The sequence below is a fragment of the Apus apus genome, chromosome 3 (assembly GCF_020740795.1).
Source record: "Apus apus isolate bApuApu2 chromosome 3, bApuApu2.pri.cur, whole genome shotgun sequence".
Lineage (NCBI taxonomy): Eukaryota > Metazoa > Chordata > Aves > Apodiformes > Apodidae > Apus > Apus apus.
In genome coordinates this window covers 37,243,586-37,260,138 of record NC_067284.1, presented here as the reverse complement: position 1 = coordinate 37,260,138, position 16,553 = coordinate 37,243,586, and the positions used below count along the sequence as shown (strand labels likewise).

Genomic DNA, 16,553 nt, shown 5'->3' with positions numbered 1-16,553 from the left:
TAGCCTACTAGCTGGGGGGGGCAGTGTGGGAAAAAAGAGAAGGCTTTGACTCTGTGGGTGCACTGCTGTGCAACAGCCAAAACACTGGTGTGTTATCAGTGCTGCTTCAGTCACAAATCTAAACCACAATATCTAAAAGGCTGCTGTGAAGAAATTAACTCCATCTCAGACAGACCCAACAACAAAAATAATGAACAAATACATTGCCTTAGATTAACCATGAAGGACATTATCCTAGAAGAGGCATTTCTTTTTTAACATCAAGTGCTCTTCTAAAACGGCTGCCCTTTATATTCCAGATCTATTTGCTACTTGGGTAAGTGCAAAATCATGTGCTCAAAAATATGTATGCAACTTGACTTTCTATGAATTCAGTTCTGCTGTTTCCAGCTGAGCAAAATTATCTTTACATCATGAAAACATATGCCTCCCCCTAATAAAGATTTAGGCACAGCCACTTCAAGTCTCTCTCTTCACTTTTGCATTTGTGCAGTAAAGGATTATCCATGCAAAATTTTAAAGCCAAGCTTTCTGTTGTGAATCAGCATGTTTCCATTTTTTTTCAGCGATCAATTAACACACACTGGAGATTTTAGCCATTGTTGTCTATAATGGCTAATTTGCCTATTTTGGGAAACTGAGAGCCATTTATGTACATGTCATAGGGTACACCAGTGAAATGGCGACTGAAAATGGACAGAATACGCTTGTAAAAGGTTCAAAGAGAATTGTGATACCTTACCTTGGGAGTCTGTAGCACATCAGACACACCTTGCTTAGGTACTGCAAAATCAGATTTTGGTGCAAATGTTGTTGGCTTTTTGGGAGGCCTGGGGGGTGGATGAAGGGTTTGGTTTTCATATCTTCGCACCATATAGTATTGCTCTTCACTGATCTCTTCCACTATTGTCTTAACCATAGGTGGTAAAACTGCCTGGACATCTTTGTTTAGCAAATGGACTGACATGTTCAAGCGATATACAGGAATTTCCCAGCTCTCCTCTAGATTGCTGGCACTACTGACCAGCAAATAGGAGTCTGTGATTTCTTCTTCAAACTGCAGACCAGGCACAGCAGCCAAGACATCTTCCTCAACAGAAAGGTCCCTCACAGACACTTTGACATTAAAAGGTAAATGAAATTCTTTGCAAATCTCAGAAAGCTGGTACTGTTTCTTGTCATGAATCACTTCCACAAAGCCGCCTTCCATGTACATAGGGAGGAGCACTTTCTTATACTTATCACTTAGTATTTGTTCACAAGCTAAACTGTCTATGCATTTCTCTCTTCCCTCATACAGAACTTCACTAGTATGGCATTGCTGAATTAGAAACTGATCTCCAACTGAAACAGAAAAAAGCTCTTTATGAGGGGAATCAAAGGCTTTAGTTGCTACAACATGAAGCTGTTCCTTTTCACTTCTTGCTATCTCTAAGTCATAGGCAGTTGGAAACTCCCGAGGCCTTCTCTTGAACTTCCCTTTGTAGCTCATAGGTATTAAAAAATGTCTTTTGGGGGAATCACTTCTGATCTCAGAGGCTAGGACTCTTGTTGCCTGGTACTTTTTGTAGATTACGACCTCCTTTCCTGTGCACAATAAACGATAAGGTTTTTGGCTTCTTGAAGGTCCTTCCATGATCTCAGCAACCATAGGAAATTCCTGGCTTGTTCTTTCAAATACATCTTCCAAAGACAGTGGCTGAAGGAAAGAGCTAATATCATAACAGTCAGTTATATCCTTGACCTCAACATCTAGATCTGAGAGGATATGAACAATGTCCTTTCGAACTGAAAAGGAAAAGAAATACATTGATTATTGTTTTCACACTGATATTGGAATAAAATACACGTCCTGTTGGCCAGATACTAAAAGTACCTTCTCTGAAGTGTGTACCTCAGTATTTTAACATGCACAACTAACAGGGCCAAAGTCTAACTCTTATAAGTTGAAATAGATGGCTATCAGATATGCAGGAAACTTCAAAAAGAAAGAGAGAAACAAGGCAAGTGAGAATAAGGTGTGCAAGTGAACAAAAGCTGAAGAAAAAGGAAAGGGAAAAAAAATCTAGTTCACAAACTTTCTCACAGCATCTCCAAGTTTAATCAGCTCTTTGTCTTATCAGACTCTTTTTCTTGAGTACAAGATGTATTTATATTATTTTCTTTCATAGTAACTTATGGTTTCCGCAAAGAAATGGATGGGGACACATTTTAAATAAACAAACAAACAAAAAAATTAACCTGTCAACATATATTGCAATGGCCAGTCTGGGATAAATAAGATATTTTTACATTTATAAGAATAATGAAAATATCTATATTTATTAGAAAATAATATCACAAAAACAAACAAAAACAAACAAACAAACCCCAGAAAACACCAAAATCTTGTATAACAAAGTCTAAGCTTATTGTTAAGGAATGAAGAAATTTCTACTCTAATGGTTCTCTGTGGAAAACTTGAATCTTCTTCTGTAGCATGTGGGTTTTATTCACTGTCAGAACTGAGCCATTGCATTTAGCAGTCTGATAAGAAACAACTCTTCTACCACAGCTGAGCTTGCAAAATGTTGGATGCAAAAGTTCCAAGCACAAAGCTGACTATGCAATTAAGCTTTGGTTAAAAATTTGTCTCTAGACTGGCGACACCACAGATCACTCACCAGGGGCAGTAAAATCTAACAAGCAAATAATATTTAAGGACTCTCTTCAGTAAGACTCGTTCTGCATTGACCTGCACACAAGAATAGTATATCCTGGATTCACATTCCTGTGTAACAGCACATACCAATATTTTATGCTTTAAAATCAGTATCGATTGTATTTTATATGACAGAGTTTTATGACAGTGATTCAGGATCTGTTTTTTCCAACTCTGCTTTTGTTACATTGACACCTACCTTCAGGTGACAAACATCGTCAGCACCACAAGGAAAAGCCAATGAAGGAGGAATGACAAGTGAAAATGAAAGTTTTCTATGAACATTTTGGGGGGGTTCCACACATGTAATTTGTTCATTAGTAAGAAGAAGTATAGAGCATTCCTGCCCACAGCCTTTGAAAATGTAATCTGCTATCACTTTTATCAGGAAATTTTTTATTGAATTGTGGATAGTATTCCTCACACTTTGTCTTATGTCCATTTATAGTTCTTCTAAAAATGGTGAAAATCCATTTTTCATGTTCCACAAGAAAGTAGTTAATCATGAACCATGAAGCCTACTTTTCAAATTTGTATTAAATACTTATTTAGGACACATTTAATTCTTCTTAACTGTTGACCACACTATGAAATATAAAAGGGAATGAAATATAATCAATAAATACAACTGTCATTGGAATATCTGACTAGAAGACAAGACATCTTTGGAAAGCTTTTGGAAAAAGCATCTTTGGAAAAGCTTTTTTTGGAAAGATTTTTAGAATCACTATATTTTTATTGATTCTGCACGTGGATATAAGTGGGTATAGGAATATACCTAAGTGAACCTAGATTCGTGAGATGAAATAGATTCCTGAATCTACTTATAGAAAACAAAGTATTTTATCTCGTGAAGATATGCTTTCCAAACTCACACATTAAATCCCATAGCAAGCACAGCTGAGCATCTCGTGATAAGCATTTAGCAACTATAGTATATTGTACTAACAGTCTCTGCCCAATTTTATTTCTTTCTTTTTTATCAATTTACTTACATAATTAATCAGAGAAAGTTCAACTATGAAAATATTTCTGATTATTATCCTTATGAATTACATAGTTCTGTTAGGATTTCTTTTCTATGGAGCTCACTGGTTTGCTTCTATTAAATGCAGCATGCAAAAGAAACCTTCCCAAAAACTAAGCTCCTACCTTGCAACTTTAACAGGATGGATGCATCAACAAGTATAATTGCAGAAAGTTTCTATCTACTGCTTGGGCTATCCTCAAGCAAGGTAAAACATTTTAGTTTAACCTGTTTTTTTTGCTTAGGTAACATCTCAGTTCAGAGAGGGTATGCTATGCACACACACACAAGGGTCATTACTGCAGCTCAGCTCTACAGGTCATCAGAACTCAGGAGAATTTCACTGTGATCTTGTACCTTTGCACACCTTCTCATTTTATTCCCATGACTAATTTCACTAACAAGGCATAGATATAGACATTGGTAAGAACAGAACCCAGCAGGTTCAATGTTTTGGTGGAACAACTAGAACAGTGTTAATGTGCTATGGACAATTTCATTATTATTATTATTATTATTATTATTATTATTATTATTATTATTATTATTATTATTATAAACTCATGACACAAATTACAACATTTAATTATATTTGTTTTCTAATATCTTCCTGTTTTCTCAGAACTAGAGGTTTCAGAAATTGTCCGTAAGTCTTTTCTCTTTATATCTTAGTGATACTTATTTCTGCAGCAGAGTGAAATAATATGGTTGCTTTCTGCAGCATCCTCTGTCTGAAAAATAGCAGTTGAGTGTGTTACATGTATGTCTATATTTTTTTCTACCTCCTAGCCATAGCCATAAAATATAGAGTGGCTTCTCTACAGCCAAAGTCTGAGACACAAAGGAGATTTTGAGAACTCAACACAATTCCTAAGCTGCACTTTTTCACTATGCAATATATTTTCTTTGCAATAATGATTTAGTTGTAGTGATCAAGAAAATAAGAACAGAAAGAGATTCAAAGCAACAATCTGAATAACAAAGGAATAAAAAAGGCAACCTTATTTTTATCTTTCTTCATTGTGAAACTAGCATCATTGCCAAATATGGGTCAGGAATTCTTGACCAGACTGAATCCTTCCTTCCTGTTTTAAGCACATTTTGTGTATTTAAGAGTACTTTGTTATACTGAGACAACAGAACATTGATTCCTACTTACATTTCATTACTGCCTGCACTTCATAGACAGGCTTGAGAATCAAGCACCCATCAAAATTCTCAGGCAGTGGATTAAAGTAGTCCCATGTGTGTAAAGGATTGGAAAGTTTGACAATCCGGTTTCTGCACTTAGGAATTTTCCATTCTGCAATCTCTTTTAGAGTGTATATCTGATCATCTTCACACTCGTAGAATATTCCTTCTTGTGAAAAGGGCAAAGTAAAGGAATGAGACTCGTTATTTCTGACCACGTTACAGTTCACAGCCATTGTTCCATTGACCTCTTCCACTGACTTGAAGGTGATCTGCTCACCATGCTTGATAGTGAGGTTTGCCAATTTTATATCCTCGGGGCTGTAGAAACATGGATGACCAAATCTTGTTGGCCCAATTGAGACTTTTCTTGTAATTTCCTCAACACTGTCATATGGAGTTTTATCTGCCACAACCTTGTAAAGACCTAAGGACAGAAAACTTGCATTATAAAAAGGGGAATATAAAGGAAGCCTTGCCAAATTTTAGTCTGTGAATGCAATAAAAATGGGCAGCAAAACACACCAAACAATTCACAGCTGATATTCTGCTAGAAATGTGAGAACATCAACTACATGATACAAATCATAGGTGGCTGGAATTAGCCCTTTCTACTCTGCAGATAATTTCTGACATCCAGAATTTTTACATCCATGGTAAAAAGACAAAAAAAGTAGTTTTTCTTTGCTATAGAAAAAAGACAAAATAACCTAAATTCTTTTGTGTATTCTCAGGAAGCCAACCTTCAAGAAAAAAATGCAGACATGGTATGAAGTGCAACACTAATGTTATCAGTGAAATGCAGGATAAAGTTTCTGGCTAAACATTGTACTGCGGTATTCTTCCACACACAGACTGGGGGTTCCTAGTCTAAGCATGTTTAAAGGTACACCACAAATGTACCCAAATGCACTATAGAAAGAATGTGCCTACAGATAAGAATGAGCAAAGGAAATTGATTTTAGCAAATCTGATAGCCCAGACCACCAGATGGAGTAATTCAAAGTCTGGGTGTTGTAGCACTGTGGTTATCACAAGGCAATTAAAGTGCTGAAGTTCAGCCAGGCAGACACTGCATCTGAGCATCCCTATCCCCTAGGGACATTATTATTTCATGTTAATCATGCCCCTTGGAGCTGTCTCATTAAGAGTCCACATTGCAAGAAAAATATGTACATTTCTATCTTTGCATGAATGTTTTCATAGATGAAGATGAAGCGGACGGTTTAGAGGACTCAACAGTAGGGTTTAGCTCAACTGTGTGATTCCCTGTCTTTCCCCAGGCACAGCAGCGTAAATAATGCCTTATGGAATTACACTGCAGATTCCTGGGACAGGCATCAGCTAAGGCTCCCTTCCAAGTGAATACAACTGACTGTAGGAGTTACTCCTAGGCCAAGTTTGCAAGCCAGGGGACCCACACAGATTAACTGGTAGCTACAGTGACAAAGCAGCCAAGCTCTGTTTCTTCCAGCCATTTCTAACACAATTATTAAGAAGCAAGTTAGCTATCCCAGTTGGAATCACTACTGGAGCTGTCAGTGCAGATCAAAACAAACTGGTTCATCAGCATTTAAAAAATATGGCAGTGACAAGGCCCCACTGACAAACTGAAACTGTAGAAAAGACAGCATCCCTCAGTGTTCCAGTGTCATGCTTTGCAAGCACAAGATGGGCATCATCTCTTGGCAGTGCTGGGAGAAAGCAAACAGGAATATTCTTCATTAAAAGATGTATTCAATGTACATATGATGCATCCCAAAGGCAATAACTGTGTTTACCCATCTGTGATACAGGAGAACATGCACTGCCCCTAGAAAGATCTCCAGAATTGCATTAAAAACCCTCCATAAACTGTGTTAAAAAAACATTCCCAGCTGAAAATATTTGGCAATGTACAGGTACAAGAAACACTCTTTTCTATGGGTTTGACAATAAACTCAGGCTCTACTAATTTTGGTGGGATTACTAAGCTATTTGGAATCCAGCTATTTCAACAACAAAGTGATGAGCATCCTGGGTTGGAAAGCAAGTTTCATATGGAAGCATAATAACCAGATCTTATACAAAGCTAGACAACTAATTAGCCCCTCAGGCCCAGGCAGACTGACTTTGTGGGGGCAGAAAAATCTTCACCTTCCATTCTGCTGTTTTTCTCAGTTTTGGCAATAGGATGCTTGCGTGGGCAACCACAGAGCCACTTGGTCTTGCATACTTAGGTTCTGTATTGATGAGACCCATAAAGAAGAGGCAGCTAATAGCCACCTGTTTATGTTTAAGAGTATGTAAAGTTCGATATGTTTCTCTCTCTACAGAAAAGAAATGAATATATAAAAACTTATTTTGGTATGATGAGTGAAAGCTACTGTGGTTCCTCTCTAAGTGCTGTAATCGGCCATAGTATCTTCTCATAAATGCTCTCCTTGCTAAGATATATATTAAAAAAAACCCAAAACAAACCAAAACAAAAAAAAAACAACAAAAAATCAACAACAAACCAAAACAAAAACCAAACCACAACAAAACAACTCCAAAATCAAACAGCATTTTCAGGAACCATTCAGAACCTTATTAAAACCATTATGAATCAAATTACAAACCCAAATGTTTCCCAAACTGAAGACAGAGACTAGGGGAGACATATGGTAAGTTTGAAATGCTAAAGGCTGGACATTTTGAGGTCAAAAGAAAATATTTTTGTACTTTTTCATAACTCAAAAAATGACCGAATCAAATTCACTTAGACTTTCCTAAGGGTGTTTGGTCGACTATTGGGAGGAAAGACAGATGGAAATAGAAAACCTAGAAAAAGGTCCATCTGGTTTACTGAGAGCTGGAATTATTGCTTCTGTGTATCTACTTTCTAAATGTAATATGGTCTACAACTAAAGTGCTCTGATGCCCAATAGTTTTGGGGAAAATTACAGATAGAGACAAGAGTAACTCCACATACATAATAACTACAGGAATGTAAACCCATTGTCACACTCCATGAACCCTCTGTACCTAGTGGAATTTTACTAGGTGAAGTGCCTGCTTAGCCATAATACGATAATTAGTATGCCTCAAACCTAATCAGGCCATCATTTTAAAGGAAAATTTTAGGCATTGATGTACACATTGATAGAGAGTTTGGGAATCCTAAAAAAAAATACTTTCACAGATATGGGAGAGAAGACATAGCCCAAGGACCACCCATTTAGTCCTGTGAGAAAGCGTGTTTTGCTAGAAGGATGCTTTTACCACCTTTTTACAGAACAGTATATGCAGCTCTCTTTTACTGGTTATAGAGTGATAAAATGTATCTCCCTGCAGCTTTATAGATGTCTCTTTTACAGTCTTAATCAGAGTCCTGAAGGAAAGGAGTATCTTTTTAATTCTCTTTTTCTTCTTTTCCCCACAGAAAACTGAGAAAACTGAGAAAACCAGTAGTTAGGTTCACCTAATAGCTCAGCAAGTAGCCTATAAAGGAAAAAAAGAGCAAAGAACTTCTGTCCCAGACTAGCAGTTTCTCTTCCCCGTGGCAATGCAGAAGACAGAAAGAGCTCTGTTCCCAACTTCTCTGGAGCTGATTTGATTGCTGTTCCCTTTTTCCTTCACCACCCACTCTGCTTCCTCCTCTGCTCCAGTATCCTTCTCTCCCCATACTGCCCCAAAGGCCACCTCTCCTGTTTCTTCATCATCTCCTCTTGAAATGAGCCTTCTAGTGCCAAACACCCATGTTCTTCCATGCACGTGCTTTGTGGCCACAGACAAGTCTCTTGTCTTCTGGCTGCCAGGGGCTGAGAGCTCAAAGGAGTGCTCAGCTACATGTGTGCCAGACCATGTAGGAACGAGCAGCAGCAACTTCCAGGGACCCCTTGAGAGCAGGCACAGCCTGGCAATATTTTTGCAGAGGAAGGAATAGAAGAGAACCAAATGAAATCATTTGTGCTGGCACACAGTTCAAGTGTTGTGCAAATTACCTGTCTCTGCTAACTTGCTAGTAGTGAAAATTGTAGTTCAAAATGCTGTTAGACATAGGCATTGAAGTGTCTAGAGTAACAGCAGACTTCTTTTTTTACCCTGTGTATGAGCATAGAAAGAACAGCCTGGCCCTCTGAGGCATGAAAAAGAACAAATTAGAATGAGGATAAAATGAAATAACACAGATAGTGAACTTGCGGTTGCAGCAGTTTCTGTAATGCAAAGGGCAGATTATGCCTTTATCAAGGATCTGATTTGTCAGAGCAAAAAAAAGGAATTCCGTAGACTGCAAATACATTCAGAAAGACAAAGAATAAGGCTCGTTTAAAGCCAATGAGCCCAGTTCTTCCCTCACAGAAATGTTATCCCCAGAGTAACCTAAATAGAACCGTGGATTACTTATGCCAGCATGCACAAGGTGAAAGAATACACGAGCCCATCACACGCAAATTACAGCTCATAGCAGAGGAAATGGAAAATTACATAAAAGCAAAAGATTTCTTTGCATCAAGTGTGGAAATACATCATCTGCAATTTGGTTCTGGGCTTTGTTCTGGAGACAGGGGCAAGCCAGGAAGGCTCCAACACAACATTTCGTTCAGAGCTTAGCATGTGTATGTGGGTATTGCATAAAGAGAAACAGAAAAAAGTCAAGAAAAAGCAGAGACTGGAACATCTTGACATTATAGAGCAGAATCACTCTTCAGCTAATAACTAAATTAGAGAAATGACAAATTTACATCTTACCAAAAAGCTCTTGAATGCAGAAGAGTACATACACAGAGAGAAATGAGAGCAGTGCTCCCTGTTCGGCTAATAGGAAGTATCATTACTCCCCTCTTCAGTGCCACTGTTCAGTAATACACACCATGTAGAGGATAATAATGATACATTTCAGCAAAATGAACTCTGAATTTATTTTTCTGGTGAAATAACCCAGTTTCTTAGAACAGTGGTTGGGAGAGTTCAGAAGTAAGTATGCAAATTGTAGTGATTAGACCGAATTTGAAAATGTGCTTAATAGGGCAACAACATTCAAATGCGAAGCTGTAAAATTGATCACTTGAATGCAAACAAATCCAGATTCACCAGGTTCAAACATATGAAATCAAAAGTCATTCTGTTATAAAAATCAGGAGATTCAACTTTAATAAATGTGGGATTACCTTTATCACTCGGTTCTTTTGAATATTTTAGGATTCAAATGTTCAAACCCATCTGCCAATCAAGATTTAGAATATTACTTCCTATATGTATGCATATTTTAGAGAGAGAAGAAATTTTAATAAGAGCAAAGAAGCTTGGATTTCAAGAAAAATACTGAGTATCTTGAGAGTTCACAGTACAGCAATACTTCAATATCTCTAGGTAGCCACAGGTAATTAAAATGTCTTTATTCACTACATTTGGGCTCTACTAGTGCTTGAAAATGACATTCCAAAAAAGTCCTTTAATAAGTGGTCATACAAATGGTTCTGATTCACTGAGTAAGAAAAACAGTAATGTAAATTGAGGATCCACAGGGGGAAAGAAAATTATATATAGGACTATTTCAGGAAGAAATTTGTATTTTGGAGGTGGAAAATGAAGGCATGGCAGAAGATATCTTCCTGCGGAATTATGATAATGATGAAACATTGCATTCCCATGTGCTTTTACATTTCATTTCCCTCAAGAAGTGTGTCTTGTCTCCCTTTGCAGAGAAAGCATACACCAGTTTGGGCAGCGGCAGAGCCTGAAGGAAATGCATGCATTTGCACACATTCTCACATGTTCAGCAATGCATTAGAATGGTGGTTACTAAGTCAAGCACTCAAACACTAGAAAACACTCACATTGTGTTTCCCCTCTGCAGCATCAAGTTAACCTCTCTTGGGCTTACAATACAAGACAGTGTTAACTAAATGCTGACATTCTACTGTTTTTCTACAAAACTGTAGTCTCTTTCAGTGCATTAGCTAGACTGCTGGCCAAAGTGAGTCCCTGAACTCTCAAGGGCTTCTGTGTCATGTGTGTGCTCTGTCCCACTGTTTCCCGCCTACAGGTATCCCAGGATCCTTTCCACATCCCACTAGCCTCCTCTTGCTGTTTTCCAGCCTGCTCATCCCCTCTCCCCAGAGGGCTCCCAGCATAGGAAATGCCCTACTTCTGTATTTCTGTGTGGGTGCAGCCCACCTCTGATGCTTGTAACCACCTCTATAATCGCTGTCTCCAGTGCCTGATCTTTGCATATCAAGTTACCATCTGTCTACTTTGCTCTGAAATCCAATGGTTTTTTATCTGTTTCCTAACCTAGTCTGCCTCCTTCACTTCCCACACAGGGATACTCACAGCCCAGCACTTCTGCTGCACTCCAATCATTTCTCTATTTAAAACAGCTGGGTCTTAACAGGAGAGGAATTGAGAAGTGCAGAATTGAGAAATTAATAAATATGACATATGATGAACAAGGTACCCTGGCTACAGCACTTGGTCAGCTCTCCCTAACAAGGTCACAGGAACAAAGGAAGATATATTTCAAATAATGAGTCAGTACCACATGCCAAATTTCAAGTCCATCCTCTTAAATATGGATAATTTGGCACTTCTCTATAGAGAACAGTTGAAGTGTTTTTCAAGCATAAGAACCATATGAATTTTCCTCTAATCCTGTTTCCAGGCATGGAGCAGCCACTTTGGCCCCTGGAATTAGAATGAATCCTTAAATTAAATGCAAAAATGCAATAAAATATTAAAAATATTTTATATCCAAAATAATAAAATAAAAATATAGTCATGGTAAATACATTTTACTCTGAGCACATAGTAAGGAAGATTTGAGCTCAGACAAAGTTTGGCAAAGTCAGAAGTAACTGAAAAGAAGATAATTCTTACACTGAGTCACCTCAAGTACAGAAAACATTACTACCAAACGTTATAACATTAATAATTTCTATCCATGCTTGAAAAAGAACTGTAAGAGTTGATACTTAAAAATGAGTTTATTGTGTCTCATGTCATTTAATAAAATTGTATCCTTGACAGCTGTGTTGTAACCTCAAGCAAATATCAATCAAGACAGCAAATCAATAAAATGAACAAAGTTGGTTACTTAGGGTTATAATTCTCCAAAACAAGTATTCATGAAATACTATACCAGGAAAATTTAGTGGTAATTCCACTTTGGCTGAAAACTGGCCGACTTCATTATTCTCACAGATACTTGCTATGAGCTTATTAATTTTGAAGCCAATAACTTTAATGACTTCTCCTGTTGAAAGGCAGGATTCATATCCAAACATTTCATAGATGGAGCCTGAAAAGAAATACAAAAGGAAAGAAATGCATTATTCAGCTTTTTCTCACTTTTTTCAGGTGTCTTTATCTCTTTGAATGAAAGAAAAAAAAAATCCCTGAAGTTATATGAAATAATACTTATCCTGTGATAACTAACCTAATTTTCATTTTCTTCCTTAGTGTCACAAGAAAGTCCATCTTGTGATTTCAACAACTTCCAGATTAGCTCTGTGTGTACCCTGTTCTTAGATGTATGTAAGGAGAACAGTGTCTGAAGGACATGCATTTCTAGGTTATTAGACCAAAAAAGAACGAGGCAGAGGATGGGCTGGGTCATGAGGAGCTGCTGCAGCGGAGCTTGGGCAGGAAAGGTGACTCAGCACAGAGCATAGCATATCCCATAGGAAACAACACACTACAGCAGAAAACACACAAAAAAACATGGACCCTAGAAGGTGCCCAGGGAGAGGCAAGGAGGCAATCGAAGTATAAACAGCATTTAAGCTTTCTGGAGTGCAGAAAACCTGAAGAAAGTACAAGAAATTGGAAAAATGGCAAATTAACAGTGGTAATCTCTGCTCCATGCTGAAATGAGCCTACTGATTCAGGCCTGCAAGAAAAAAAACAACACGCCTTTTTTGTCTGTGATGTTCAGAAGTTTGAGAACAGGAATAGGGGGATTGAACCAAGCATTTCAGAGCTTTCCAGCAAAACCTGGACCTGCAGATTGCCTGGCCAAAACCACCCTCGCTTCTCCATTCTAGCTGTAGTCAATCTTTTCTTTTGCAGATGTAACAGCAGGGGAAAAAGGATAAACCAAAACCAAAACAAAAGCCAAATTACGCAGAAGGAAATTTTTTCCTGGTCCCTACAGGAGATATGGGGTTAATTGAACATATATAAAGGTAGTGCAATGATTAAGTCTTCCTACACTTTCATTCATAGATGGAATTAACTGTACACAGAATATCAGAAATGCCAACTTTAATGCTAGATTCTGTTCCCCTCACACTGTGCAGTTCCTTCCAAGAACTTACCAAGCTCTGTCCCGAAGTGGTGTGGAAGTACCCTCTCCAGAATCCCATCTCAGAATTTCATTTCCCTCATGGTGAGAAACCTTGTTCTCATTTCCATTTCTGATGTATTAGTGATTGTATCAATTGGCTCCGCTAAGAACACTGCTCTGCTACTTAATATTTTTTTTTCTCATTTCCATTTCTTCCTTCCCATAAGTGTTTGCAAGGTTAATTTTGCTCTTCACTGATCACATTTTTGACAAAAACCTAGAAGAAACAAATTCTCTTTATCTCCTCTCAGAAGACAGACTTTCCTTCCCATAATGCCTCTAATAGCCCTTTCTTGCAACTTGTTCAGTTTAAAGTCTTTTCCTTATTTTTTACTGTTAACTTAGGCAACCACAATGAGCTCAGGCAATGAGAGATATTTAAAACCTGACCTTTGGATATATAGTAGCAATCAATAATTGAGATGGCCTGAACTGAAATAGTGGCTTTGCCTGCAGAATTCACTTCCCTCAGACACATTCTCTACTTCACAGCTGTCTTTGCAGTTGTGAGGCAGGGGGGGATTGTGTGAGGAATTTCTAATTTTTTTTTTGCTAGATGTCATACCAGAAATGTAACTATTAGTCAAGTGATTTTCCTAATGCTCACTCAAGATCAATTCCAGTCCCAGCCATATCCTGGGCTAATAAGCATTAATCACTGAGTCTGGGACATATTTATCAGCTCTGCTGCCACACTTGCAGGTGACAAGCACTTGATTATGGCCTCAGCCTCACCAGAAGTCACTGGGAGATGAACTTGAACAAAAGTATCCCTGGTTTTAGCCTAAACTCAAAGCCTCAGCAGAGTGGCACAGAACAATGGGTTTGTGTCAGGACAGAAGGATGAATGACAGCAACTCTGAGCAACTGCTCAAGTTTACCCTCTTGTGGAGACATGTCCAGGCAAACCTGTCAGTTGCTTGTGAAATGCTCTCATAATTGAGATGGACACCAGGAAATCCCCAGCTGCTCCCCTGAAGAAGACAGGTACCGAGGTACATTTTTAAAAATCATGTGGCAGGTGCTTTCGGCAGGCTGGATGTGACAACATTGCCTAGTTTTCCCTTGCTGAGAATCCTACAAAGGATCGAGGGGATTACTGTGCTTAGATTCTCAAGTCCCCCAGCAAGCATCTGCACACTCAGATGATGATTAGCACAGATATATTTTGGATTATAGTGCCACAGAAATATCAACCACTACCAGGTGAAAGACCTGTTTATGCGTCTTTTCCACTGATCTGCTACTAAGCAAAAGACCAAGAGAGCTGCTGCCCTTCAACTAAAAAAGAATAATCTGGTTTTCTCACTGTAAAGATACTGTGTAGTTGTTTGCTCTCTCTTTAGTCCCTGAGCAATTCAACATTGACTAATTCAGATGTCTCCACTGGATATTGCTGTGGCTCCCATCAGTAGGCTGGCTGGTGCTCTAATAAACACATGAGGAATTATCATAGCTCTCATTGCTTTAGCTGAGCTCCTTAGGATGTTTTATGACAGTCAGAAAAGTGTATGTGCAATACTTATTTCATATTAGAGTGAAAGGGAGAGAAAGATTGAGCAGCTGTGCAGAGGGTAATATTCCTTTTGTGCTGAGCCACCTCATTCCTCACATCAGACACAGTAGAGATCACAAGCAACCATGATGTTATTAGACCGAGGGAATCCCAGAGGACCCAGTGTGATGAGCTCTGCATTATAAAAACATGGAAAGATGAGCAAAGAATTCCAATATCCTCACCTCTGAACAAATATGTGAAAACCTACACAAAATGGGAAGCTTTTTTTCTTCAGTGCATATTTAGATCCAGCTTCTCTAGATTACCTGACTTGAAAATAGACCCTTAGAAACCACTTAACACATGAAAGTGACTGCACTGACTAATTATGGGCTTTTGGCACATTTAATTTAATCTTTGCTAGACAACCTTTGCAAGTCTGCCCGTCAAAGCAGCCAGGACCAGCACGCACCAGCAGGCAGTGCTGCTCTATCGAGCCACACTGATTTGGAGGCCTCGTTGGCTGTGGCTGTTGTCCAAGTAACATAGCAGCTGGAGGAGAGAAAACCCAGGAGTGGTTCTGAGGGGAAGAATGGAGCAGCTAAGAGGCTGAACTGCTCAGAAAAAAAAAAGTGTTTGAAGATCTAGCTACTACTTCTGTAGCAGTGAAGAGCCACCAAAAATTAAAAAGAGGAGTCAGAGGAGGGCTCTGCTTCTGATCACGGCTGGTTCTGAAGGACTCATTACTTTTATCAAGTTTTCTTTTCCTCAGTCACAATAGCTTAACTACAAATTGTACTACAGAGAGTTTGAGAAGTCCTGCCCTCCATCACAAAACAAAAAGCATAAACTGCAGTTGCAAAAAAGTGAAAACATTTATCAGTTAGTGATAGGTCCAAGGCTGAAGATCCAATCTGGCAATATCCATGAGAAGAGACTAACTCTGCCAAACACTCAAAAATAGATGATTGGATGACATAAAAATTAGCCTTTGACAGAGCAATCAAAATCTGCAAAACATGAGAAATGCAGATAACAACCTACACAGGGCAAACAGTGTTCTGGCATTGCAGAGATGGCAGAGAATCTGAGACATTGCAAGTGAAGTAAAATACACAAAAAAAGAAAATCTGCACTCAGAAAAGAGAGAAAGTACCTGAGGCAGACAAGCATATGGAGTTCAAGCTGGAGTATACAAAAAGCATTACATGGAGCTGCAGGCTCTGCTTGAAACATCAAGGGCCAAGATAATGAGTTCAGAAATAAGATGGATTATAAATGCCAGAATGCAAGCTACAAAAAAGTGTGCACAAAATAGTACCTTTTATCCCGGAAGAAAAGTCAGACAAATTGTTCGTATAACCAGTGAGTAACAGAGATATACCACCACATGTTCCATCCAATTAAGAAGCTTAGAGACCAACCTTCAACTGCATATCCACAGTAAAACATTTATCTGAGTGGATCTACAGATACGTAGATGTGTATATATGTATGTGCGCTGGTTTTGGCTGGGACAGAGTTAATTTTCTTCACAGTAGCTGGGATGGGGCTGTGTTTTGGATCTGTGCTGAAAGCCAAGTTGGTAACACAGGGGGTTTCAGCTATCACACAGTCTCAAGGCCTTGTGTGCTCCTCACAAGTGCCCCACCAGTGAGTGGGCTGGGGGTGCACAAGACATTGGGAGGACACAGCTGAGACAGCTGACCCCAACTGACCAAAGGGATATCCCATATCGCAGGACATCATGCTCAGCATATAAAGCTGGGGAAGAAGAAGGAAGGGCAGGGGAGAGAACTGGAAGTGATGGAGTTTCTCTTCCCAAGTC

General features: G+C 38.7%; 1 protein-coding gene across 1 annotated transcript in view; it reads right to left on the bottom strand.

The window, feature by feature from the left end:
• THEMIS (thymocyte selection associated) overlaps window positions 1-16,553 on the bottom strand; it is a 75,999-nt gene that overhangs the window by 47,631 nt on the left and 11,815 nt on the right. The window contains exons 2-4 of the mRNA XM_051613031.1: window positions 12,022-12,180; window positions 4,888-5,346; window positions 743-1,788 (exon numbers count right to left, since the gene is read on the bottom strand). Of these exons, the coding sequence (XP_051468991.1) occupies window positions 743-1,788; window positions 4,888-5,346; window positions 12,022-12,180 (1,664 nt within the window). The remainder of the gene's footprint in view (window positions 1-742; window positions 1,789-4,887; window positions 5,347-12,021; window positions 12,181-16,553) is intronic.